The 27,595-nt window shown below is 46.7% G+C and overlaps 3 protein-coding genes across 5 annotated transcripts; 2 read left to right on the forward strand and 1 right to left on the reverse strand.

Annotated features, from left to right (window-relative positions):
- Window positions 1–1,451: 1,451 nt before the first annotated feature.
- Window positions 1,452–9,826, forward strand: LOC307230268 (zinc finger protein ZXDC; the record flags this gene model as incomplete). The annotated part of the gene is made up of 10 exons (XM_080000520.1): window positions 1,452–3,009; window positions 3,106–3,258; window positions 3,535–3,613; window positions 3,694–3,824; window positions 4,489–4,659; window positions 5,277–6,037; window positions 6,126–6,210; window positions 6,300–6,472; window positions 6,567–6,668; window positions 9,088–9,826. 10 exons carry the CDS (start codon window positions 1,452–1,454, stop codon window positions 9,172–9,174), a joined length of 3,300 nt encoding a protein of 1,099 aa, XP_079856646.1. The 3' UTR covers window positions 9,175–9,826.
- Window positions 9,827–10,356: 530 nt separating this feature from the next.
- On the reverse strand, window positions 10,357–18,361 carry cfap100 (cilia and flagella associated protein 100). 3 transcript variants are annotated; one of them, XM_080001669.1, is made up of 16 exons: window positions 18,213–18,361; window positions 15,509–15,590; window positions 15,352–15,423; window positions 14,719–14,816; window positions 14,404–14,623; window positions 14,236–14,300; window positions 13,650–13,813; window positions 13,434–13,514; window positions 13,104–13,294; window positions 12,375–12,468; window positions 12,244–12,286; window positions 12,006–12,160; window positions 11,718–11,853; window positions 11,401–11,603; window positions 11,189–11,282; window positions 10,357–10,542 (listed from the first exon to the last, which is right to left on the reverse strand). In XM_080001669.1, exons 2-16 carry the CDS (start codon window positions 15,528–15,530, stop codon window positions 10,432–10,434), a joined length of 1,749 nt encoding a protein of 582 aa, XP_079857795.1. In that variant the 5' UTR covers window positions 15,531–15,590; window positions 18,213–18,361; the 3' UTR covers window positions 10,357–10,431. The 3 variants fall into 3 exon arrangements, with proteins under 3 accessions (XP_079857795.1, XP_079857794.1, XP_079857796.1); XM_080001668.1 differs by having other exon boundaries at window positions 18,081–18,361; XM_080001670.1 differs by lacking the exon at window positions 18,213–18,361 and adding an exon at window positions 15,719–15,859.
- Window positions 18,362–18,371: 10 nt separating this feature from the next.
- Window positions 18,372–27,174, forward strand: klf15 (Kruppel like factor 15). Its single transcript, XM_080001673.1, has 3 exons — window positions 18,372–18,617; window positions 20,121–21,609; window positions 25,401–27,174. The coding sequence occupies exons 2-3, from the start codon at window positions 20,360–20,362 to the stop codon at window positions 25,567–25,569; spliced, it is 1,419 nt and encodes a 472-aa protein (XP_079857799.1). The 5' UTR covers window positions 18,372–18,617; window positions 20,121–20,359; the 3' UTR covers window positions 25,570–27,174.
- The last annotated feature ends 421 nt before the right edge of the window (window positions 27,175–27,595 follow it).

Genomic DNA, 27,595 nt, shown 5'->3' on the forward strand with positions numbered 1-27,595 from the left:
AAAAAAGTGTTAAACTCTGTTTGTGGTGAATGCAAGTGCTCATACCTCGTTGTCGTTTGAGTCTCACCTAATCCGTTTCCACATAGGCACTGACTTTTTCTTGCCAATTGAATTATTAGATTAGACAACACTCCCACTCAGCGGTTACAGACAGAAGTGCAACAGTGTATAATGAATAACACAGCCCTTCAATATCCCTGGAAGCTATTTCTGTAGATTTTTGCTATTACAGGTGTCTTAAATGTATGTGTTAAGCAAAACCTGCGCGGATTGATTACACTTCAGTCGATTACACAGTTAATATCAACTAATGGAAATTAAACTGAGGGCTTCAATGATGTAATGTAAGAAATGTACTTCAATGGTATCCAATGGCAAGTGAGAGAGGTGAACTTTACCCTTTTTTAAACGACACATATCCTTCAATCAAATTTCTGAGGGAAGGAAATGTCAATGGGAAGTTGTGCAAACTTCTGAAATGGTAAGTTCAAGAGTTCCACCCAATAAAGGTTTCATATTGCAGTCATCCATCTTTCACCTAAATATGGTATTTATGTTTCTCTGCTAATCTGGAATTTGTGGTGTATATGGCTCTATAATGGGTATTGGGCGACGATGGCGCAGGAGGTAGAGCGGGTCGTGCAGTAATCAAGGCTCCTGGTTCGACCCCCGTTCCTCCTGGCAGCGTGTCGAAGTGTCCTTGAGCAAGACACTGAACCCTAAAGTGCTCTCGATGAGCTGGTGTGCGCCTTGCATGGTTGTCGCTGCCATCGACGTGTGTGTGAACGGGTGAATGTGAGGCGTGTATTGTAAAGCGCTTTGAGTGGATGAGTCCATTTACCATTTATAATGGAACAGAGCGTGACGTCACGTCGCAACGTGTTCGATTTTTTTTTTCCCCCCCTATCTGAAAGCATGTCTAACTTCGATCTAAACTAGGTTTTTATGTTTTGTTGCGTTAACATCCGGGCTGTAAGGGTTTTTAGAATGAATACGTTTAGCTCGGAAGTGGGAACTACCCATTCGGATTAACCAATTTCCGAGTTACAATGGAACGCAGCATTTGATACGATAACACTATTCATCCCATGATAATGTAAAGGAACCCCAAGAAATAACTTATCGTCAATGCTGGTTTGTTATTAAAGCCCGACAAATGATTCTCCTTATTGTCCGTTGATAATATTAAACATATAAAAAATAATAAATGAAAAAAAAAAAAAAAACACGTTTTTTCTTGTTTTATTTTTGAAAATCACTTTTGAAAATGTGAATTGTCTTTTCAGATTGTATATTTCAACATTAAATCAATAAATAAATAAACAAACAGACAAACAAAACAAATAAACAAATAAATCAGTAAAATAAAATAATGATGCGCTACCGTGCGGCGGACCACGTCTACGCAGCGGGGCGGGCCCTTTGTGTGCCGCTGCTACAGGGACACCAAGATGGAAATCCAGGGGCTCTGCGAAGCCCAAAACACTCGTTCTCAACATGGCGCCCCGCACGGAACGACCTCGTCTCCGCTCGGAACCAGCGCGGGGCCGGTTCCTCGTATTATTTGGAGCGAAAACGAAGCGGACGGACTCGCGGAAGCTCGCGGGCGACGAGGCGACAGCGACAACTGCGCTGCTCCGCTTCGCCTGTCGGCGGAAAATGGCAGCCGGACCCGCTTGTCCGTCTCCAAGCCGCAACAGAAAGCCAAGGGCGGTTCACACAACGAGACCCCGTCCTTCGCCAACGTCGGGCTCCGTAACGTGAACACGCTGAGGGAGAGGGAGCCGAACGTCCCGCGGGACTGCTGTCCGAGAGGCGCGTGGAAACACGGCGACGGTGGCATAATGCAAATGGCGTTTCCTTTCTTCGAGGGGGAGGAAGAGCGCTTCGAGCAGACTATCAGCGGCGGCTCGGCGAACGAGTACGGCGCTAAAACCAACGGGCACGTTTGTACCGAGAAAACCGAGGGCGGGCTGGCCGGCGACGGGTCCGCGCCACCCCCGAGAGAAGACGGAAGCAGCGCCTTGACGATGGCGGAAAACACGGGTCTCGCGGAGGCCGTGGGCGCTCCCGAGTTCGTTCCCGACGCGACGGGTCTCTACGAGAACGCCCACGGCGACGTGGCCTCCGCGGGCGAGACTTTCTCGGGAACAATCACGATCAACAACCAAAGCATCATAGTCACGATCGAAAACGGGATACTGACACTGGCCGCGCCGCCGGAGGGCTACGTGCACAAGGAGGACGACATGGTGAGTCTGAAGGAACACCTGGGCGTGAAGGACCACGAAGACATAGTTCTTCTCAACTACGACAGTGGCACCAAGTCCATCGGCAAGATCAGCACGCTGGCGATGGCGTCCTCTAGCCAGCACGAAGAGGCCAGGACTGGGTTATCCGTCACTGACGAGTTGGCCCTGGTGGATGGGAGTCCGCTGTCTGAGCTGGGACCCTCCCTGGACCCCTGTCCCATCATCAAGCAGGAGGCGGGGACGGTGTGCGCAATAACGGAGGGTGATCTGGTCACCCCCTGCCCCAAAACACCCATTACTGCCGCCATGGACTGTGCCGCCATCGACGACCTCCAGTCTCTGCATTTGGTGAGATCCAAAAAGGAGACGGTGGTCTCCTTTGGCTGCCCCGAGCCCGGCTGCTCGTGCACGTTTGACACCCGGCAGAAGCTCAAAGTTCACCTTCTCAACCACGCGGAGGATCCTCGGCCCTACCAGTGCACGGTTGAGGGCTGTGGCTGGGCTTTCGCCACTTCCTACAAGTTGAAGCGCCACCTCCAATCCCACGACAAGCAGCGGCCCCACACCTGCCAATTCGAGGGCTGTGGCCGGCGCTTCACCACCGTCTACAACCTGAAGGCCCATGTCAAGGTCCACGACCAGGAGAACGCCTTCGTCTGTGAGATCTGCAGCGAGAGGTTCCGCAGCGCAACACGGCTCACCAATCACCAGAGGGTCCACTTTGAGCCCCAGAGGCCCTACAAGTGTGAGTTCCCAGGTAAGTGTCTGGAGTCCTCGTTGAAGGTTATGTTCTTGCTGTGTGTTGTTGTGTTCTTTTTCTCAGTTGGATTTCCTCCCTCCTTTCCTCATCCAGGGTGCGAGAAGACCTTCATTACCTTCAGTGCCCTCTTCTCCCACAACCGCACGCACTTCCGAGAGACAGGCCACTTCACCTGCACTTTCCCGGGCTGCGACAAGACGTACGACAAGGCTTGTCGCCTAAAGATTCACATGAGAAGTCACACCGGTAGGCTCTCCCCCCATTAGGGCATCTGTTGTTCGCATGCCGACACGGTGTACCGTATAACAATGTAAAACTACCTGCGTTGGTGTCTGCTGGAGGGAGAGTTAATTCTAGATCCTCGGTTCAAAAGAAGAACCAGAAAATACTGGTTTACTCAGATGTATTCTTGCTAATTGCCATATTTTCCCCCCATGTTGGTGATGTCAAAAAGATCTTAATCCGCTGGCAAACTTTCCGAATACAAGTTGATGAATTATGGTCGGCCTGCCATGTTTGCAGGAGAGCGGCCGTTTGTCTGCGACTCAGAGGGCTGTGGCTGGTCTTTCACCAGCATGTCGAAGCTGCTCCGGCACAAGAGGTAAGCCTTTTCCCGGCGGCCTTTTGGTTCTCTGGGGGTTTTTTTTTGTATCTCCCTACTAAACCACAGTTGTCTACCAGGAAGCACGATGATGACCGCCGCTTCACCTGTCCGGAGGAGGGCTGCAGCAAGTCCTTTACCCGGGCAGAGCACCTCAAGGGCCACAGCATCACCCACCTGGGCACCAAGCCCTTCCAGTGCCACGCTGAAGGTCAGTAAAAAGAGAAGGTGATTCGCAACCTTACCTGTTATTTCTAAGAACCACACCAGGTTTCCCCCAGTGTATTGCATTGACCGCCCCCATGCTGGGCCTAAAGTTTTTTATTTATGTATGTTTCCTTTGTTTTATCAAAATAACATTGAGCGCTTTGTATTGGTTTTCTATTTTTGTCTTTTTATTTATTTAAATAAATTTAACATTTATTTTTAATGTATTTAAAATGGGTAAAATCGTATTTAATTGTATCAACGCATTGATCTTGCTCTCAAAAGAACCTGTCTGTGAATACACCCTCCTCTCTGTGCACACTCTGAATCAAAACCTGATCATGCGGGGGATGTTTTAAACATCCCATTGGGTTGGGCACCTGGGACCTCTATGGCTCCGGTTCTTTCGGTTATTATTCATTTTTTAAACAAAAGTAAGTATTTTATTATACTGAATTTACTTATTGAACGACACAAAAAAAGCACCGTGCCTAATGGGCACACTCTCAGCATCACTCTCTTAAACCCCCTCCCTTCAACCCTGGCCCATACTTGCCACTGGACCTAACAACTTTTCTGGGGAAACCCTGCCACAGTTAAACCTCAGACACCGTATTCAAATGTTTAAGATGCTACACTGCTTGAGTTCCGTTGTGTTTGTGCTCCAGGTTGTAATGCCAAGTTCTCGGCTCGCAGCAGCTTGTACATCCACTCCAAGAAGCATAAGCAGGATGCCAGCACCCTGAGAACCCGCTGCCCCGTGGCCAACTGCTCCAAACACTTCTCCTCCCGCAGCAGCCTGAAGAGTCACATGCTCAAACACCACCACCTCACCGCAGGTCAGTAGCTGCACATGCTGCTGGAATGCCACCTCCAGGATTTGCCCCAGTTTTATTTTTTCTTTTGTGGTTATCAGAAATGCATGATTTCAAATTTTGCAGTGCAACTTGCGAAACGTACATACATTTGCAGGAATTGGCTAAAACTGCAAGTCATGGAAAGAAAAAATATATATTTTTACTACCAATGAAGAAAGTTATGTCAGCACATAAGATTAATTTTCCATATCACAGAAACAAGTGGAAATCTTTTAGTACTCGTCCTTTTTTGATGTCTAAACATTAATTGGCTCAAAGGTATAAAAAAGAAAGTACCCTGCTTTTGCTTGGGTTCCAGTCATACAATTATAAAATGTAAGTTAAATTCCAAATAGATAAAGCCCTACCAGTGACGTAGGCTCTTGTCTTCTCGGGGAGTGGGTGGCAAGTTAAAGTATGTTGATTTGGTCATTCAATGCCATAAAGTCGCAACAATTATAACATGGTGGCGATTGTTTGATTGATTTTGTTTTCATTATTTTGATGGAGGTTTCCTGTAAACTGACCTTTGGAGTATTTCTTAAAAATCCAGCCTTTCAGATAGTGTAAACACTTAAGTTTCATTCTCACTGTCCCAGATGCTCTGAGCCAGATTGAGACCACGGCCACACTCACCCCCAGCAGCGAGCTCATAAGCTCCACCCCCACCACAGTGACGGTGCCCGGCATGGCCGGGAGCGACCAGTTAGCCAACTTGGACCTCAGCTCCCTTTTCTCCAGCGTTTCAGGGGGTCCCGCGGCCCCCTCGAGCATCGGCGTGGGAGTGCCTGTCGGCGGCACCGGGGGAAGCAGTGCCTTCACCATGGACATGGCACTAGTCAGCTCGGGCATCCTCACCATCGACCCCTCAGGGGCCACCGCCATGGCCAAAGCTGTAGACCCGCTTGTCCTGGCATCAGGGGGTGACATGGCTGCCCACCATGTGTTGGAGGGAACAGTGGGTGACGTTTTGCCCCCTCAGGGCACACTCAACCTGGACGACGTGCAGTCGGTCACCCCAGAGGCCCTGGGCACCCTGGCCGCCCTTGGCATGCAGGGCTCCGGAGCTCCCTCTGCAGAGCACCCGCTCTCGCACCCCCTTGCCCCTGCTGGTGTCCTGAGTGTGCAGCCCGTGGCTTCCTTGACCGTGGCCCCTGTGGCCGAGCTACTCTCCTCACCTTCCAAGGTAGTGGAGGTGGGCGGCCAGGCGGGGACTGGACCCCTACTGGGCTGTGTGGAGGTGCTGGGCCCGCAGGAAGGGGGGAAGGTCCTCACCCAGTTCGTGTTCCCAGGTCACAGCAGCAGTTTCAGCCCCCAGAAAGACACTGAGTTGAACACAGTGTCACCCAGCAGCTTCCTGGTGAGTGCAGTACAATACCTTAATGCAGAACGATGGGTGCAGCTGTAGGGATCCAACATGGACATCGACTGTGTTGTTTTTCTTCCAGGAGAGTGGAGGCTCAGCCAGGACAGACTACAGAGCCATCCAGCTGGCCAAGAAGAAGAAGCAGAGAGGCCCAGCCGGTTTCTCAAGTAAGTCTCCACCACTCATCTCCACCTACTGTACAGATTGCTGCCACTGCAACGTGTTGGATTGATGTCCTCTGCTCTTTGGATTCCAGGCAGCCCAGGATCCAGCCAGAGAAAGTGTAAAGCAGGAAAGGCCGTGAGCACCTCTGTGACGTTGGCGCCCACGGGCACTCGCTATGGCGAAGGTGTTACAGCGGCAAATGGGGGGCTAACAATCCGAGACCCTGTTACCGGGGCCCAATACGTTCAGATCCAACTGCTGCAGGTGAGACATCAACAAATGTCTTGATGGTTTTGGCATGAGACTGTGATAAGGTGTGCAAGGCGCTGCATTGGAGATGTCTAATGTGTGTGTTCAGGATGACCCGGCCAGTGATGGGGACTTGGCCTTCCAGCTGAGCTCCCAGGCTTCAAGCTCACACTCTCAGCTCACTGTCGACTTACCTGTCAACATCCTGCAGGTGAGCCCATTTTAAACAGACTGTGTGACTAACATCAGCCACAAGGAGTCAAGGAGAACTGGAAAGTGGATATTTCAATCGGCAGCTCGGGCATGGCACCAAATCTGCGTTGCGATTCGGTCGGCTAGATACCGATTGTATAGCAAGCAGTGCCGTAGTGGTATAAACATCCCGTGCATGATCAGGTTTTTATTCAGGTCGCCTGTAGGAAGAACCGGTCCTGGGCAGCCCTATTGGTTAGATTGTGTAACATTACATTTTTATATTTTTTGTAATTGCAGCCTTTGCATTTTGAAAGTTGCGTTCTATTACATTCCGATGTCAGTTTGAATTTGATTAATTGTTCAGCCCTCATTGAAATCCCCATTGGGAACGAGTGTGTGGCCAGGACCGTGGGTCCTTATATCATTAGTTGTCGTCACTGTAGTTTTTCATTGGAACTTCCTAGTTGCAGATTCCCGCTCTGCAATGTTTCCATTGGAAACACAATAAAACATATTTTATTGGTTGAATTGATTTTATTCTTGTACCAAAAACTAATTTGTATTTGCAATTTATATGATAAAATAGATACTTGGCGTCAGTTTATCGATACAATATTGCCAAGCAAAAGATCGCGATTCTATGCTATATCGATTTTTTTCTCCCCCCACCCCACCCCTAAGATATATACACTGCACTTCCAATCTGCATAAAATTACATAATCTGCGTGAATATTTACTCAGGCAGCAGCTAGGGATACCCATGGTAAATGATTCCCCCTTTATTATGATTTTGTTTAACTAGTGCAGCCGAATAGTCTAAATGGTTAACCATGGAGCCCCGAAGAAGCTCAAGAATGCAAATCGAAAAGCCAAACTCAGTGACACTGAAGTCGAAACATCGGTTGACAAAATTACAGAATGGCAAAACATCTGTTGCAGCGCGAAAGGGCCGGGCCAGCTCGGCTCTTCCTTAAGGCGAGATAGGCGGCCGCCTAGGGCTCTATTCCGAGGCAGGCCTGAAGAGGGAGCAAGTGGGGCGCATTTTAGGCACCTGCTAGCGGTGAGGTGCCTGATATCGCTGTGCCAAAACAGTGTGTTTTTATTTTAGATGTAGGTTCTTTTATATCTTTTATCTCCTTATGGAATGAAACTATGGGTTGGAAGGAAACCGTACGTAATGGGGATACATCTCTGGGACTCTCCCTGATCACCCCCTCTCTACGCGTTATGCGCAGAACATAATCTTAACCAGGTTACGAGTCGTCACTGTTCCCACGCTGTTTTTAGTTGTGTTTCCATCAGTGTCTGGATGTGGACGATTCACACATTAAAAAAAATGTATGATTCCCCTTATTTTTAATTCCCCATTGACATGTTATCCCTGTGCATTTTGTAAGCTTCTATTTTATCTTGTTATTGTAATGGTCTATTTGAAGCCTTATATTTATTGTGTAGCTTTATTCATTTAACTATTCTTAACAACATTGTATTTTAAGTATTCAAATTAGGAGATGAGAAATTATCATGACAACTGTTTCCTAATAACATTATTCTTCCCTCTTAAGTACAAGGGACAAGTTATGGAATTGGACCCTGTTTACACATGGCATTAACATGTGTCTCACAAGTGGACAGCTTTAACGCCAGGTGTAAACACACCCAATGCGTCCTAATGTGGTTTGAGATCCGATCGCTTAGACCACATTCGGAGGTGGTCTTCTAGCAGTGTAAACGTGAATGTGACCTGGGCTACATTGAAGGACAGCCTACTCGACTGATGTCCTCTGCGTAAGCAGAAGTATGTACTCATTCACCCGCCAACGGCATCATATTAAAGTCTGGTCAGGAAGTCTCCCCATTACAGAAGTGCGAAAAACTCCATTCCAATTCTGAGTTATGCTGACATTATATATTATTATAAGAGTGGTAGTCAGAATGGTATACAGGTTCTCCTCACTTAACGACCTACCTGTTTAACAACTGTTCGGACTTACAACCCGCTCTCCGACCAGTCTGTATTGTGTTCTGTGTACTATACCGCAGCGTCTCAGCATCAAGCATCTCATCGCACATCACCGTTCGCAGTCTGTCAGTATTTAGTACACTGGCGTTGGCAATGGCCACGCCCCCTTAACGTGAAGTAACACGGGTCGTTATCGCCCAATTCACTTAACGACCTGGTCCTAGGAATGGAACTCGGTCATTAAGTGAGGAGTACCTGTATCTATTATAACTTTCAACGGCTGTTCGTAAAATTAACATGTTCAGGGTAAGACGAAAGCAAAGACACGGTCGGACGTGAACAACAATTAGAAGAACAGTTTGCTTATTGTGAAATAGAGTTCGCTCTTAGTGGAGCAGGTGTTTACAGGCGGAGGCACCTTTTCATACAGAATGTGTTGTCCCTGAGTGATGAACGGCTGTTTTGTCGCAGGAGCCCGCAGTAATGGCAGACGACGACAACGGTTCAGACAACTCCCAGTTCACAGGAAGCACCATCAACCTGCAGGACCTGGAGTGACGTCCCGCTGCCGTGGGGCTGGTGGGTGTGGCTCGGATCAGAAGTATGAACAGTGGTCTCCTGGCCGTCCAGCCAACCCGTCTTCCCTTTGGTATTTTTCGAGCTTCTTTCTTTTCTTAGCGGACCACAATGAATTTGTTCCTACAGCTTATGCACCTTGAAAAGAAATCATTGGAATGGCGAACATTTTCTTCTTTCCTACTGATGAATATTACTTTATATCTTTAACTTTCTAGATTCCTGTTTGTACCACAATAAAGACTGATAGCACTCTTATGTAAAGGGGGCCGATGCCTAGTTGCTCATTTGAACGGCTCAAAAGTAAATTTGGTCTGTTCTACTTTTTTTAGTCTAATTTATGGTGCTACATTGCCCTTCATAACGCACAGTGTGTGTTGTCTATGCTCAAGTTGCCTTACAGACGCTGCATGCTGTGAACTCGACTGCCCTTATCTGCTTTTTGTTTTTCTTGTCATTTTGTGAGATTTATTTTACTGTGGCAGAGTTCCATGTTGAATACTTGCTGCTTCACTTGTTTAAATCTGTAATGGAGTTCTCATTGTGTTATGATCATGTTTGTTATTTATTAGCTTTGGGTTTGCGCTGGTGGCAAAACGCAGAGATGTAATAAAGAATCAAAGCACAATCATGACTGTTGCGTCTGTGGACCCTTAAAGTACTGAAGAGCCTGAAACTGGTATTCATCTGTTTTAAAAAAGCTCCTCCTAGTTGATCTTCTCTCAGAATATCCGTTTTTCTACTTATGTCAGTCCATCCATCACATTAGGAAATGTCCATCTGTTCAGCTGCCCTTGCTTTACATGAACCTTTTCAATTCTCACCCACAACTAGTCTGCTGCTGAGCTAAACAAACCTGGAGTCTGGTCACTAGAGGTAACATCAAGTCAGTTCAAGATTCAAGATTCTTGAATTTACGTAATAACACTTTCTACATCTAAGCTATTTGTTGAGTTGTTGGACATGTCAGTGTCAGTTTTAACATCAAGAGTCCCAAAAAAATATTGTATTTAGGTGATACTCGCCCAACATAACATTATCTCTGATGCAAGTCCAAATTTCCAGGCCTTGATATATCCTTGTAAATACAAACTCATTTGCACACAGTTTCCTTATTTTATTTCATACAAATAACATGTTTGCTTCTATATACAGTGAATGTTTTAGGCCTTAAAACTAATCAGAATTATTGACTTAATAGCGGCCTCTGTGTTAGTTCTGTCTTACTCAACGGGGTCCTCAGCTGAAGAAGTAGGCATGGATTTCTTCCATTTCCGAGGTGTCGTTCATATTTTTTAACTTGATTTTATGGTCAATGGGCTTTGATCTGGCCATCAGCCTTCTCCCGTTCTGTAATTAGAAAAGATGTTTAAAAAGTTTGCCTTTTTCCAAGTAAAGTTTTGTACATTAAAGCTTTTGAATAAGGCCCTAATAAGGTCAAACTACTCATAAGGTGGCACCAATGGGTGCTTTGAAGTGATGTGAAATTTTTGTGGAACATTTTGCTCCTTTCCTTACCTATAAGTTGATAAACTGCCTCTTACGTTCTAGTATGTTCTGTTGAGAATCGATGTATCTTTTCCTGCTCTTCATCAACTTCCATTGGTTTCTTAAAGTGAGTCTAAACTAATATATATAAAACAGGTTGAAATGTCCCATGTAAGTATATTGAAAGCGACTCTTGATACAACACGGCTATCAATGATTTTAATTTAATTAAAGGGACTATTTCACTTCAACAGTGAAGTAGCTACTAGTCCCTATGTATGTACTCATTGGAAGTTGTGACCTTCATATTTTAGTCAAAAGTATATTTTGGAGAATGTGGTTCACCACACAGTGACCAGAAAAGCTGATAAAGGTTAGTGGCAGTATATATATTTTATATTGAGGTAAGAAAGACTGCTATATGTCTTTAAAATCGTTTCATTGAACTATAGTCTTGGTTTAACATCTTGAAGTAGAAGGGTTGTTCGTAGTCTAACTCAAGACTTGCCGTTTTCTTGATGTCTGCCTGGGATCTCTCCAGAGCCTTCTTCAGCCGGTCCTCCTGATGCTCCTTCTTCTCTCTCAGCTTCTCATCGCGCTGCCTATGTCCGCAAACGGGGGTAACAATTGGATAAAGGTTTTGCCTTAAAGTGGCTGGCATGGGGTTAAAGCCCCACATGATGACTGTTTGGTGGTGAAATATTAACTTTTTAGAGTTACCTGATCCTCCTCTCGCGTTCCTTGAACCTCTCCACCCTCTCCAGGGTTTCGGCGGGGATGCTCTCCATGCTCTCCAGCAGTGCCAGCAGGCGGCTCTCGATGTCGGACAGCATCTGCAGCGTGCTGAGGTTAGCCTTCTTGTCCCCCACGCAGCAACGGTACACCCCTTCCACCTTACAGCCCAGGGTGTCCAGCATGTGGTCCTGAAGAATGGCAGGAATTTAAGGAACATTAAGGGTAGCAACGGAGGGAGGATGCATCGACAGACAAAAACACAACGCTTGGTATTTATCGTGCGGTTTAAATTGCTCCCGCACCTCTTCCGAAGCTTTTAATTTGCCAAAGTTGCAGAGGCGGGCTTTCAGTTCCAGCTGTGCCGCCCTCTCCTTCTCCCTGGCAATGGTCTGGGACAAGCTGTCAATCTGTGCCATCAGCTGCTCTGTTTCCTCTGCCCTGAAGTATCAAGCACACGATTCTAAGAAACCCTGCTTCCCTAGTATGAAACCTGATTTGCTCGTTTGAGAGAGAAATACGGAAACTAGATTGAGCCTTCCTTGAATGAATCCTGTGATCCTGCTGAGAAGCTTTGACCCCTGGAGTCTTACATCTTCTTCTTGTTGATCTCCACGCCGCGTTGGAGCTCCTCCAGAGCCTCCTCCGTCTCTCTGGAATTCTGGATCAGAGAGAAGTTCTGCTCCTCCAGCTCTGTCAGCAGACTGAGAAGCTGCTGCGGCTCAGAGAAGAACAGCTCGGGCTCATCCTGCAAAGCCACGTGGTTTGCTTCGATGAATGGTCCGGCGCTGCTTCAATGATTATTTGAATCATTACGTAAGGATTATTTACCTCATATCCCGAGCCATCGCTGTTCGAGCGGGTAAGAGGGATCCTGAAATATCACAAATACAGAGGTTCGATTCAGTGTCTACCTCATGTTCACATTGCATCAAAGGGACTTAATGGCGATATTTACTCACAATTTGGTGCTTTGGGCCGGGGACTTGACGTTTTGTCTTGAGGACAACCTGGGACCCCTGGCCGGGGGCAGCTCTCGGACCTGTTTCTCCGAACCTGTGAATACATGCTTTCCAGTCATACCCATAGGAAGAAAAGTCACTGGATCCTATTCACAAAACCTTTCCAAAATTCTTTGAAGCAGTGTCCCCTGGTTTTTGTGTGACAGGCGATGAATACCAATTGTTCCTGAACTTGGATGTGCATGTTTAAATCATCATGAATCACAGGTAGCCTTGTCAAAGCTCGACGGTCGAGTGAATCTTCGACTCTTGAAAGAAATAATTACTGAGGACTAAATTAAAGACCAAGGCAAAAAAGTTCTAGGCATTTTCTATAATTCATATTGAATGTGACTAATTTACACGTGGCTGATTTTCAACATTCGACCAAAATAAACCGTTTTGACAGAATTCAATGATTCTTAGGAGAATTCCATTCACAACTCAGAGCTGAACCAACTCTTCTGACCACTTTACTTTTTATTTCAATGATCTGCTGTAGTGGAAATTTATGGTGAATGCCACATTGTGAAAACATCCGTAGGTTCATTTTCACGCTCAAATCGCATCATACGTGCATTTCTGTGAATCCTTTCCCATACGCATATTCTCAAATGAGCCATCCCTCTCCGTTTTGTGGCAGATCTTGCATCGACTCGCCTGAAGGAGCCTCACAGGTGAAACACTCACTGTGCTTGTGTGCAGCCTTGTTCTCTGCGTCCTTTGTGTCTCTCCTCGTGTCACGGGCGTCAGGCAGTGAAGTCTTGGCTTCCTGGGCCTTGGCCCTCTGGGCGTCCTGCCACTCAGTAGGGGACAGCTTGAACAGGAAGTCCTTGTACATCTTGTACTCCTTCAGGATCTCCTCATTCTTCAAGATTTTGCTGTGTGGGAAAGCCAGGCATCACAGGTCCACAGACATGGGTGCAGACTTGGATTTGGTGACGGCGACGCCGGGTTTTACAAAACTACACGTCTGTGTGTGCAAACACAGCGCACAAATTGGTGTCACCAGAGCACTACCTTTTAATGGTCATAATTTCAGCGGTCAGCCTCTTGACCTCAGTCATCTTCTCCAGCTTGCGTTTTGTCTCGTTTTCCGCCCTGTGCAATGCCGAAAATAAGGACGTCCATTTGAAAATGGATGTAATTTACAGATATTATTTAGAAGGACATTATACAGGACATCTCGAGCCCTTTTGTAATTCATGTGGCGAGCAAAGCAGGAGTTGGAATTACACTTTAATGGCCTCCACCGAGTGCTTATCGTTCTCTTTGAGGAACTCCTCGAACAGCAAGGTGTCGTTCTCCAGCTGCTCCTGGGCCCGTCTCATCCTCCTCTCTTCCTCCACGGTGGCCTCCTCCAACTTCTGGATCTCCTCCCGCTTCACCATCAGAGAGTACTGAGTGGAGGAACGGCGGAGGGATGCAGGGGGGAGAGAGGGAGGAGAAGAAAACCGAAAGCAACTCGAAAATAAATTTGGTTCAAACGTGAAGGCTTAGTCTTCTCAATGTATTTTCAACGACTGCATTTCACTGTTATTCACGTTAGATTAGGCAATGACAGAGCTCTAAAATCCAATTTCAGCTAAATGTGGTCCATTTACACGCCAGTGATTCCTAGGGTCAACGAGCGCGACTCAATTTCAACCTGAATTAGACCAAGCGAGCGATGTAAATGTGAGTCTAGTGCTCACTGGGTAATTGTGTACACTCCATTCCGGTCCACAAGTGTGGGCTCCCACTCCACCCTACCAAACATGCTATACTGTGCTATTCACACACAGTTGGTTCTTCATGTTGAAGTTGAAAGCTGTCAGATTACCTCCAGCCGCAACACCTCCCGTTTCTTGGTGACGTAGTCCAGTCGGCTCTCTTTCTCGACGTTGTCTGGGGACACGCAGCGTCAACGATTAGGCTTGATTGGAGGGGCCGCTTGACTGGAAAACCCTGCCCACCTGCCCTCCCCTCCCCTGCTCCCATCCCCGCTCACCTCCTCTGATCATGGCCATCCTAAGGGCCGTGTTGCCGCGGATGTTGCTCAGTCCGACTCGACGCCCTTTTGTCTGGCTCGGCCTCTTCGGGTCCCCCTCATCCTCTTCTGCCCCCAGAGCCTGTGACAGCTCCTTGCGCAGCTCCCTCCGATCGGCCTCCAGGCGCCCAGCATACGTCACCCTCTCGCGGATGGGGAGAGCGAGGTACCTGCGCGTCTCCTGCGGGCGCAGGAGGGAGAAGCAGCGGACCTTTTTCGTGTGGCACGGAACACTGATCTCCCGTATCGGACACAGATGGTTGCAAGCGTCCAAACCTCTTTTCTGTCTTCCTTCTCCTTGGCCGCGAGCGGAAAAATGCTAGTATCCGGCGGCACTTTGAAGGGACTCCATTGTATCTTCCTCGTTCTCTGGTCTGGTCACATCAAATTGAATACGGCAAGCATCATATGCACGGGAAAGCAACAGGAAATTAATATTGCCAAACACTGCTCTATCACGCTCTATTTTATCTCTTTCTGCAAATCTCATCTGCCCCATAGTCAGTTCATTCTAGTTTGTGTTTTTCTTCCTAAATTCTTGGAATGCGACATCTGTGTAAAATGTGGAGTACCTCGTACAAATAACAAGCACATCAGAGTATGTCAGACGAGCATGTGTCCTCGTCTGACACCTGGCAGGAGATCATGTAGGCTGTGTCTGAAATGGCATTCTGAGGTACAGCTAAGTACGGCTAACTAGTGTACGGTTTTGTGGAGTGACACCAAATTGTTGAAACCAAAAAGTTATGGGACCCTTCAAGATGATATTCACTTTGTACTTGGTAATTGGTCCATTGATGCAGAGTAAAAATATCAGCCAAAACAAAAAATCGTTAAATGTAGTAGGATTTCAGTGGTAAATACATAGAGTAATTTGCTAAAGAGTTATATATTTAATATATTTTGCACCTGCTTTGCACGACTCGGCGGTGCAATCTGTCTCCGAAACGACCAGAGGGCCTGAACGCATCGACAGTTCCTCTGTGGAAGACAACCAAAGATACCAATCACTGAGCGAAAAGACCCACATCCTGGGAGTAGTGTGTGTTCTGAGTAACACACTTACTGGGAAATGTACTTCTCAACATCTCCGCCACAGATCAGGCTCCTGCAATGTGTTGGGTGTTGGCCTGCAGAAGAACCCTGACCTGTTAGGGTAAGGGAAGAAATGGAATTTCAGAGCCCAAATGAATGTAGATCGTCAATCTTACCTGTAAAAAAAAAAAAAAAACAATAAAAAAACACAAGCAACATAATAATTTGATTATTGTATTACCTCTCATCCGTCTCTTGTAACAATGTCTTTGCTACAAAAAGGCTGCAAACTTTATGTTCGAGCTTCCTTTCGAACCAGACTCTCCTTCTTCCATTTAGTTTACGTTCTGTCGCTATAGTAACGGATACTACTCTGGTTGAGTACAGTATTTACTTTTTCATCCTGCCAGATGATGGCGCCAAAGCCCAAACTCAAATGCCTTTTCTTTATCATAGTATACAATATATTATAACACACACACACGCACACGCACGCACACACACACACACACACACAGACAGTTGGGGAGCGTTAAAGTCGTTCTCTCTGTTGGATGCTGGATGCTCTCAGATTGTCACCACGCTGCCTGTGCTTTAGGTGACATGCTGGTTGGCATTTGGGTCACAGGGCCCGCTATCAACAAGAGCGGGAGGATGTGTAACACAAACAGGTCTGAGGAATCACTCTGGGAAACAGAAACACCAATGTTTCCAGAACAAGGTGACTAAGGTGACATGGATAACTGGGAGGACTGTACGGTTGAGGATGTCTGGGAGCATTGTTCTCAATCCTCCTTCCAACATTCAAACATTGTTTGAATATTGGTTAGAAGACCATGTGCAACATTTGAAATAAATCTACTTAAAAAAAAAACACTAAAAACCCTTCCCCAAGATCCTATTGGTGCTTATTTGGTAAGTTTTCCTTAATGCACTTTCAAAGTAGGCCTACTGGAACTGTGCCACTCTGGCTTTGCAAGCTTTCCTACATAGTAGGATCTTCTCTAGCAAACACACACATACGCATGCGAACACACACACACACACACACACACACACACACAGACAGGGCTTAATAAGGTTTATTAAGCTTGACTTGAAATTCATTGGATTTATCCCTGAGCGTAAGAATAATGTGGGAGTTAATTCATTGAGTTCCGCTTCAGCCCACTGGTGAGTGGTGTAGTACGATTAGAATACCATTTTGACGCAATGCATTTATAACCTGTACACAGTGTGTTTTAATTAAATTCTCTGGAGGCCACACGTTTCTTAAGATATATATATTTTTTTGTCCGTTCAGATTCCAGAATGTCAGTGTGTTGCTTTTTGTAGTGTGTTAGAAATATAATTAATGATTGTGATTAATGCTCATTCAATGCATGTAAAATGCTTCTGGCACATATCCCGTGTTGTCAGGGAGGTTGACTGCAAGCAAAATCAATTGGAGGTTCTTAATGACTATCAAGAAGTGGTGTATTATGACGTCTATTTCAAAGGAGAATGAAAAAGAAAAATACTACGATGCTATTAAGATACGGTTTCTGTAGGTGGCTGAGCATATATGATCGTTGTTGCTGTTAATGCAGTATGTCGCCTGTGCAGTAATTTCTGAGATTCTGTGGGTGGGGGGGGGCGGTTGAACAAAGTAGGTGAAAGGCAAGTGACGACCCCCAGCCCCCAGACCAGCGTGCAGTCGCCCTGCATTTGCTCCAGCTGTTTGACATGTGGCTCAGGCTGCCATCTGGGCCGCTTGGTGGATGTCGCACGACACATAGCTTCTTGTCACTGTCGCACCACGTCACACTCCCGCCTGCGTTGAGCAGCGCCAAGCAGAGGCACTTTAGGGCTGGGGGTGGGGGGTGTCACTAATAATGACCAGGGCTAAGTATTTATGCTATCCAAAACAATACATCAAACTAAGCTTAATTCAAAACCGCCTTTTTGCCGACGCCTTTGAGAAGGGTTCAGACCACTCTAATTTGCCTCTGCAGAGGCTGATATAACTGAGCACTCAGGGAACGTTCAGTTGCCTTCCTACAGGCGCTATGCAAATGTGACAGGGAGAGAAAGAGATAGAGAGAGGAGCCTGGGCCCTTGTAGGCAATTATGTGGATACCGTTAATTGCAGCCGCCATTCCAGGAATAATACTCATTCTCTGCCTCTAATCAGGGGCCTCTCTCAGGACCCTGCAGCACATGCTTAAAACAAACGGTGTGTTGAGGAACACCCGAATGGATTGGAGACACTTCCGCTCTCCAACCCTGGCCCTACTGTACGGGTTGGCCTGCATTCTTCCCGCGAAAGCGAGTTCCTCTGTTTGTCGGCCTAGTCGTCATCGTTGTGGCTGTTGTTAGGCTCGTAAGTCAGTCACATGGCCGGCACTGAATGGAAGTGACCTATAGTAACCTGTGCTTGCACACACACACACACACACACACAGACTTGTTTGGCACATGCCCCCTGCAAGTGATATAGAGAAATGGAATACTAAATAAACACTCCTATCTCACAGTTGATCACCTTCATATTTTCTCATCTGTATACTTATCTGATATTTCTTCCATTCGCTATTGACAGAGGTCGACTAGGCAAACATGACCTTATTCGTCGTTGAATACTGATACTTGATGAGAAGACGGGGGATGAGGGCAGGTGGCCCACGCAGCGCTGCCCCAGCGGATGTCTACAATTGAACGCACGCTTTTGCACTTTCTGGAGTTTCAGCACGCACCGGCTGGGCGACGGTCGAGCGGCGTCGAAAGCCCCACATGTCGAACCCCGCAATCCTGATCGACGTGTCCGTGAGGACCGGCCCCCGAGCCGCGGCGGCCAATCGCGCGGCAGAGCAGGGACGAGCCTTCAGCCCCGGCCAGAAAAAAACAAAAAACAACACACACAAAAAAAAAAACCACCTAAAAAGCTGGCGCTGGGGGCTGGGGGGGAGTCATGTGACGCCAATATAGTACAACTCCACAGGCTCGCGCTGCACAGTCAGTCCCGCACGCTGCCGCCGCCGCTCCGCTCCGCGCGAGTCTCAAGGGCGAATCACGCGCTGCGCCGCTGAACGGACGTGTCGCGCGGGATGGAAAGGAGCGCAGCGCCGCGCGCGGGGGTCGTGCTGCTCTGAGCCAGCGAGGTAAGATCACGCGCGTTTTGTTGTTGTTGTTGTTGTTGTTGTTTATTTATCGAGCACATTTTTTTTTTCTTTCTTCTTTTTCCTGATTCCTCCGCTGGATACAACGCTGGGCGCCCCCCCCCCCCCTGCCCCCTGCCCCCCCCCGCCGCCATATGCTGCAGCACGCGGGACGAAAACATGTTTACGTTGTGGGACCGAGGCGCGCGCGCGCGACCCTCACTCGCGCGCCCCGCGGCCACGACGGGGTCGTTTGAGCGGGTCGGGCGGCACCCGCGCGACGCTGCGCGAGTTGAATGGGATTCAACACACACACACACATATACACTTACATCAACAAACTCAAAGGAATGCTTGCTTATTTGTCCAATATGCGTGGTAGGGTTATGCCTTTTAACCAGCCACACCGTCCCGTTTATTTTTTTTTGTTTTTTTTTTTTTAATATAGCGTTTTTAATAACTATATATCTGGGCGCGCGTGCCCGCGGGATTTGGGTAGCGACAGCACTGACGGGGGGATGACGGGGTTCGTTTCTCTGATGGAGTAAAGCCGCGTTAGAACTCAACTCGGAGAATGAAAAACGGTTCATTGAACCAGTGTCCTGTAAACACAGCAGGTGCTCGTGGCTGCCCCACGCGGTGCCTGCTGATAATGATAATAATAATAATAATAATAATAATAATAATAATAAGAGAGGGAAAAAAAACAGTTGAGGGCCTCTCTGGCGGTTACTGTCGGTCACTGAGCCCAGGGACCACTAGGAATAGGGGGAATAGCGCGAACAGCGTAAAACAACTGGCAATTTACTATAAATCTAAAAGTAAACTTAAAATTTGAAAATATGACTATATACATACAAAAAATAAATATATATATATATATATATAATCAATAAATCCTCTGTATCCATGATTCACGCTCTCAAGTGTGCATACATATGTGGAAAATAGAATCCATACATGCTGTACTTATAAGTACTTATACTGTACTTATTTAATACTTACTAAAATATGCAGTATTGCAAAAGATTCTGTTTTAACATCCCCCTCCCTGACTAAGGTCACTTAGGTCAAGCCAGCCAGAGGAGTTGTTCAGGTGTACGCTTGTACATTCAACTCTATACAGTTGTACACATTTAAAACAAATGACCATTTTTTCTAAAGATTATTTTCTTCACCTGGCCTTTACCTTTTCACAATGAACTTTTCCTGAAATTATTGCTAATGTTTAAAAAAACAAACAAAAAAACGACATAACTTGTATCCTTGAAGGCTATATACATACAAGATAGTTTTGATGAATAAATAACCTCACACCAGAAAAAAATACAGAAAAAAAGTAAGAAAATTGTATTGAGTCAAGGATATTGTTTTTTTTTTTTGTTTTTTGGCACACACATTTTGAGCTTGCAAACCATTGTTGTCTGATCTTCAGCTCTAGTCTATGAAAGTGCATCATTCGAATCTGATACTTAACCCCATATATCTGTGTTTATTCTTTTATAGACACATCTCAGCTGGGGGCCTTGGTTCACAAGCGCTTTGCCTTCCACACACCTTCCTTTGGTAGCCTGAAAGAGAACAACAGGTGTTCCACTATCTCAGAAGAGTGGCCTTGTGGTTTCACCCCTTTCCGGGTTTATCTGGCCGAGTAAAGTTAAGGGATAATTCATCAACAAACTTTTTTTTAAAGCTTTTCCAGACAAGAGTTTTTTGACTTTTTTTCCTTTTTTTTTAAGCCGGGGATGGTGGATAACTTCTTAGTGAAGGAAGAGACTTTCCTGCTTTACAGTGGCTCTTCACCAACCTACCGTCTGTCTGACATGGTTTCGGACTCTGACTCCTACCAGGTGATGCCCTCGCCCTTTTCTGAGGATGACCTGAGCGAGTCCTCTAGCCCTCGCTCTTGCTCCAGCCCAGACTCCCAGGTGCTGAGCTCTAGCTATGGCAGCAGCTCCAGCGCTGAGAGTCAGGATAGCATTCTTGACTACTTGCTCTCCCAGACCTCTCTTGGAAGCACCGGTGGTGCACTGGCCCCTGTGCCCATTTCCTCCTTCCTCTGGGATTCACGGAAGGACACGCCTTCTAAACGGGAATCTGTGAAAGAGGAGAATTTGGACTTCCCCATCTGGACTGCTGTGGAAATGGAGGAACCACTTGGAGTGTCCTTCCACCCCACGCTGGAGGAAATCGAAGAGTTCCTGGAGGAGAACATGGAGGTGGTGAGCATAAAGCAGGAGAGCCATCATGGTGCCACTGTAGGCCTGGGACTGGAGGAGGTCCTGGGTGTCGAGGATGGCATTGAGCTGTGCAGGGAGGCCTCCCTGGGGCCAAGGCTGCAGTCAAAGCCCAAGACTTCAGAACAAACTGTCCACATCGCCAGCACTTCTACTCTCACCAATGACTCCAGCAGTGAGACCAACACCACATCAATCACCCCAAAGCCTGAACCCAGCACAGGGCCACACGCTGGGGCCAAGAGGCCAGACAGCAAGCCTGTATCAGCAGAGAGCAGTGCTAATGAGAGCAGTGACGGGATGCCGGTCCTCCTCCAAATTCAACCTATTCATATCAAACAGGAGCCCAAAACGACACCTCTAACCCCATCTAGCCAGCCTGCACAGTCCACCCCTGCCTCAGACATCAAAATTGCACAGCTTCTGGTCAACATTCAGGGTCAGACATTTGCCCTGGTGCCCCAGATCCTGCCGTCCCCCAGTCTTAATGTCTCTTCTAAGTTTGTGCGCATTGCCCCAGTCCCAATAGCAGCCAAGCCTCTTGGTCTAGCAGATGGATCAGCCAGCCAGGGAGCAGGGCTTCTTGTTGGTGGGCAGAAGTTCCAGAAGAATCCGATGGCGGACCTAATCAAAATGCACAAATGCAGTTTTCCTGGATGCACCAAGATGTACACCAAGAGCAGCCACCTAAAGGCCCATCTGAGGAGGCACACAGGGGAGAAGCCTTTCGCTTGCAACTGGTCTGGCTGTGGATGGAGGTGAGCGAGTACCTGATGATGGCACCAATGATGAGAGTAATCATGGTTATTTCGGGGTCCACTCTATTGCATGCGCTTCATAGCAAACTCCAAAGACTAAATTGTCAGTTCATCATGTTTCCTCAGTTATCTCCACAAGCACAAAATAACTATACCGATTGTATAAACAGCTTTTTATGGTCTGGCCCTGTTTATCTCTCTGGTTGAGAGTTATTTATTAGTGGTTATATAACAACTGTTTAATGGTTTGCTTATTTGTGTGGCTAAGCATTAACAGGAGGCTCACTATTGCTGCTGCATGATTTCAAAGGGCCTTAGCCTCCATTTGTTAGTGTGGCCCATTTGGAAGCATGGGTAATTATATGTCAATGGGACTAGTCCACAATCCACATAACCAGGCGAGGCCCAGATTTTAACTGACACGTCAATTGACCTGTATCTTCCGGGTCATCAATTAGCACCAGCTATGAAGGCTTAAGTGGATCTTCAGTGGAAATCCACAGTCCCCTAACCCCCAAACCAGGGCTCCACTCTGTCTGCATTAAGTTAAGTTGTACAAAGCAGAGGCCCGAAACCCCTCCCCAAACACAAAAACCCAGAGAGTTGAAGGAAACAAAACTGCAAAATGCACTTTATGATGGGTGAGGGCTCAATAATGAAGTAGCAGAGCTGAAGTGTCTTCCAAGCTTGCTGTGAAATTGAGTTGCAGACTCTGGACAGTATCTGAAATAGAAATGTCAAAGGAAAACAATTAGCCACTTTTTCCTCTCTGTCACTTGGCTCTGTCGCTGAAAAGCATTTAATTGCTATCATAATGCATCTTGAGAACTAATTGGAATGATATCAAGCGGCATAGAAATAGATGTGTTTGGGTTGCGGTATTACGTGTTGTCAGGCAGCGAGATATGAGGGGTAAGCAGAAATAGCAGGGGGTTGGTGTCATTTTATTTCTTGCGAGTGTAAACTGAATCTAGTGGGCCCTGGTCACATGGGCCCAACTTGGACAACTCCAACTGGGACATGACAGCTGGGCAGTGGAGTGTAGTGTGTTGTGTGTTTTATCCAAGTTGATAAGCCAAATATTTTGTGATAAAGAACAAGAGACATCAAATATCTCCTCTCAATAAAGCCTCTGTTTACGTTCGAGAGTATGAGTCGAAGGAGTGTTATTCTTGGCCTTGCGTTGAGCTGGCTCATTTCCTGAGAACATAAGGTCAGGTGGTGAAAGTGACAAGAAACTGGCTACAGTGGAACCTTTGCCTTCTTAGGGCACTGGAATGGAGGTTGTTCTCTGTAAACCCTACACACACTCCAACACATTTAATCCAGAACTGGGACAAGTCCTGACACGGTGTGTGCATTTATGTCTTGCGTGGGTGCAGTCAACCAGGCAAACAGTGTGTTTGCCATAGGGACACGTTTTGACAAACGTTCTCCTGAACAGTCAATCTATTATGTAACTTTCAGTAAGTAGCCTTTTGCCTTTCAAATGTTTGCCTGTCTCAGCCTGGAGAAACGGCCCTGTAACAGGAGAGCCAACTCAGTTGACACATTCAATCATTTATAAAAAATAAATCATTCATTTATTTTCCATCTAAACAGCGACCTTAACACTAAAACATCCCTGCTCAGTGTTGGGGGCAGCATCTGTGACTCCTTTGCAAAACTGGCAACCTGCTGCTGGCTATATACAGTACATATACAGGTACTCCTCACTTAACGACCTACCTGATTAACGACCGTTCGGACTTAGGACCAGCTCTCCGATCAGTCGCTATTGTACACTGTGTAGAATACTGGAGGGCGCGTGCGGCGTCTCAGCGTCAAGCATCTCATCTCATCACCGTTCTCAGTCTCAGTCTCCCTTCCGCAGTCAGTCAGTATTCACTACACTAGTGTTGGCAATGGCCACGCCCCCTTACCATGAAATAACACGGGTCATTGCTTATCGACCAATTCCCTTAACGACCTGGTCCTAGGAACGGAACTGTGTGTGTGTGTGTGTGTGTGTGTGTGTGTGTGTGTGTGTGTGTGTGCGCGCACGCTAGGGATAGTGTGGTAATTATCTAGGCTGTGCACACCAAGCTCTCTTGTCAAGACAATAAGGCAGGATTAAGTTTGAATGTGGGTGATGGTGTTGTCAAAAATGACTGGGGAGGTGATAAATGGATGTCGGAAAGTGTGAGGAGCGGCAGAACAAAGTCTAGAAACCAGGTAACTGAGATGGAGAGCAAGCAAGGGGTGTGTGTGTGTGTGTGTGTGTGTGTGTGTGTGTGTGTGTGTGTGTGTGTGTGTGTGTGTGTGTGTGTGTGTGTGTGTGTGTGTGTGTGTGTGTGTGTGTGTGTGTGTGTGTGTGTGCGCGCGCGCGCGCGCACCCGCCCATGTGTATGGTTGGTGGAGGCAGCAAGTGATATAGCCAGGCAATGGATGTTTTTTTTTTTTGCACACAATCACTCAAGGAGGGGAGAGAGAGAGAGAGAGAGAGAGAGAGAGAGAGAGAGAGAGAGAGAGAGAGAGAGAGAGAGAGAGAGAGAGAGAGAGAGAGAGAGAGAGAGAGAGAGAGAGAGAGAGAGAGAGAGAGAGAGAGAGAGAGAGAGAGAGAGAGCACATTCCAATTGTAAATATGACATATGCTAAACAGCACGAAGGGAGTGCACATCTTTTCCCTGGTGTGTAATTGATATGATAGCATTTCGAGACCAAAGACCGAGCGGCCCACTTGGTCATCGGGGGATGGAAGCCATGGGCTTTCCTGACGGGAGGTGCGTGTGGGGAATGCGAGGAGAGGCCAATGGAGAAAAACATTCACACACCACACGCTCCGAGTCGCCGTGACAGCCCTCACAAATCTACCGGTGCTGGATGCAGCGCTGAAGGTCAGACATGCTCGCGTAGACGAGGCAAAACTACTGATGGTGCCTTGTCGCAGTCAAACGGGTCGCCCAGTTGTCTGTTTTGAGCCTGTATCTTTTATATTTATGCATGCATACATACATAAACAGTTTGTTTATTAAGAATAAGGTCAATCATGTATGTCCAAGAAACGTGATCTTGGACATACATGAGCTTGTTGCATCTCTAGAATTCCTTTCTCGTTTGTGACGGAAAGTGAAGCCCAGTGACTTCCTGGTCCATAAGTGTCGGTTCTTAATTACAGGTTTCAGACGGTACAGATTTATCATCTTGTCAGGCTCGAGTGGCCTCATTTGGGCTACCGAACTAGGTAGTGACAGAAGTGCATTGCTGAAGAAGAAACCCCTGAGCTCTCATCTTTACATTGCACACTCTGTTTGGTTTGCCATTTGCACGCCCTGCAAAAAAATCGGTTCTGAAAATCAAAACGTCAATTATTCCTCTAAGCGACCAAGGCAATACAGTTTTTTGGGGCTTTTTGCATTGCACGAACGCTTGGGCAGAGACGACGGTTACCGTTGTTAGCGCCAGCCAAAGGCTATGCGTGCCAATAAGAGCGCTGGCAAATGTCTTTTACGCACGCGCACAGGCCGTTTAATTTACAGATAAATGTTTTGGTCAACCCCATTTCTTCTCCCCTCCTTTGTCCGTGCTTAAGGGGAGAGGGTATATTTTCTGAACGAGGGGAGGGAGGGAAGGGCGTGAAAGCTTCCTTAACCTAACTCTCACGCGCTCTCCTCGAATAGAAGCGCAAAAACACAGCAACGTTGTGAAACCTGATCATGAACACACTTATAAATAATAAATGGAATGAAACGATAACAGTCTCTCCCTCTCTCTCTCTCTCTCTCTCTCTCCCCGCCTTCCCGGCCCGGCAGGTTCTCCCGGTCGGACGAGCTCTCCCGGCACCGGCGCTCGCACTCGGGAGTCAAGCCGTACCAGTGCCCCCTGTGCGAGAAAAAGTTTGCCCGCAGCGACCACCTGTCCAAACACATCAAGGTCCACCGCTTCCCAAGGAGCAGCCGGACGGTCCGTGCCGCCAACTGACCACCCCCAAACGTGTGTGTGTGTGTGTGTGTGTGTGTGTGTGTGTGTGTGTGTGTGTGTGTGTGTGTGTGTGTGTGTGTGTGTGTGTGTGTGTGTGTGTGTGTGTGTGTGTGTGTGTGTGGATTAGTATGAGTAAGTATTGTCGGAGATCTAATTTATTGTACAAAGGTACACCAACCAGGAGCTGCTATCTGCGCTGCTGTCGACTCTCACAAAGACTGTAGTTGCTGTTGTACTGTGTGTGTGTGTGTGTGTGTGTGTGTGTGTTCAGTTCTCCCTCCTTATCTCCCCCGTCGACGATAAAATAAGCTTGTTCTCATGCGGTCTGAAGTATCCGATCGCCTTGGTAATAGCCTTGTGTTTCTATTTTCACCTGGATGGGCAGAAAAGAAAAAAACAAACACGAGCCTTTTTTGTTTTTCAATCTTCTTGGAAGCTGCCAATGTCTCTCTTCGACATTCCTGCATCTTACGCAATGTTTAGGAGGTCCGACCGAAGTCTTTGTATTTTACTTGTATTTTGACGTAGCTCATCAGCGTGCCCGGGTGATGGACATAAACTACTGAGAGCGAATGAAGGAAACGTTGCAATAAGCTACCGGGACTTTCGGAAAGCTTTGGAAAGATCAGTTTCTCAACCTGCTCATCGCCAAGGACCCCAGGGCGACGATGGAGCAACGCAAAAAATGCAAAAAAACTGCCGTGACACCACCGCTGTAGGCAAAGCGCACCGACGATTGTCAGAACAAGGCCTCCTGGTCAGTGTTAGCCGCTCAAAGTACTTGATGACGTTTCTTCTAAATGCGCCTCTGGCCTTACTGTACCGCCAACCCTCGCAGGAGAGCCACGTCCTATCTCGATCAGGTATTGGGTTGACTTGTCAACTTGTTCCCGTTTTGAAAACACAAAAGGGGTTTCAGCTTACACATAGTGCATATCAAGGAAAGTGAATGTCTCAGTTTGTAAATTTGTCAATAATTGACAGAATCTGCCTCAGCCATGCTCATCTGTTACCAGATTGCAGCACACACTACACACCATGGTGCTGTACGCAGTCAGAAGAGTGGTCTTCTGGGAAACGTAGTCACGACATACCCTTGTAAAGGCTATGACAAAGGCTTTTTTTTTCTATGTATAAATATATATCCTATCTGTTCTGCTTGAATATTGTTTGCTTATGTCTACCACCATGCCTTGTTGTGAAGCAGTATGGGTGTAAAAATGCCGTCCATGCATAATTCATGTATGTTTTTGCTACAACCAGCAGGGGGCTTCACCATATTGTACATCATTCCGTTTTATTCAATTTTTGAATTCTGAATACTTGTGTGAACACAGGTGTTTTTTGATCGCATCCTATGAATGTATGTATATGTACATATATATACATTTATATATGTGCTGGTGTGTACATAGTCAAATCCACCGAACACATCGAGAAAATGAATCTGATATCATATTTTAAAAGTGAAGTGAAGATTTCTAGTGTGAACCCCTGACATGTGTACATAACATAATGTTTCACAATGTATATTATATATATATATTTTTTTTCTTTGTTCTACCCGAGATATATTTCCAAATAAAAGTGAAAATGAAACAAACACATAGTTTTCTTTGCCAACTCCTCATTGTTGATGAGATATTGCTTGCATTGACAGGACAAGAGTGACCTGTCAGCGTTATAGATTATGTAATTATGTATGATAATACTACGTTTGGTAAATGTTTGTAGAAATGTAGAGGGATCTCTGTGCCACGCCGATGAGTTTTCTCTGTGTATGTGTACAGTAAGAATGGATGTTTTTCCATGTGCACGACAGCTGAAAGGTCGGGGTCATCTGGTTCGCATCCACGGCTAATTCTTAGCATATGACAAGCTCTGTGGGAGAGGGCACCCAATTACATGGCTGTACATACGGCATGTAAGTTGTCCAACTCACCTCATTAGGACCACAGAGCACCAGGGGCCCTATCATGATGTATGTGAGTAGTTTGTTTGGTCATCTAAATCAGTATCAATGTGT

This window comes from Zeus faber (assembly GCF_960531495.2).
Source record: "Zeus faber genome assembly, chromosome: 5".
NCBI classification, from domain to species: domain Eukaryota; kingdom Metazoa; phylum Chordata; class Actinopteri; order Zeiformes; family Zeidae; genus Zeus; species Zeus faber.

Excerpts from the sequence above, each read along its gene's own strand:
- klf15 (XM_080001673.1), top strand. The coding sequence starts at position 20,360 with ATGGTGGATAACTTCTTAGTGAAGGAAGAGACTTTCCTGCTTTACAGT. Across the intron at positions 21,610-25,400 it reads TGGTCTGGCTGTGGATGGAG|GTTCTCCCGGTCGGACGAGC; the intron begins GTGAGCGAGTAC and ends CCGGCCCGGCAG.
- cfap100 (XM_080001669.1), bottom strand. The coding sequence starts at position 15,530 with ATGTTGAGAAGTACATTTCCCA. Across the intron at positions 15,424-15,508 it reads GTTGAGAAGTACATTTCCCA|AGGAACTGTCGATGCGTTCA; the intron begins GTAAGTGTGTTA and ends TGTCTTCCACAG. Across the intron at positions 10,543-11,188 it reads AGGCAGACATCAAGAAAACG|AACGGGAGAAGGCTGATGGC; the intron begins GCAAGTCTTGAG and ends TTCTAATTACAG.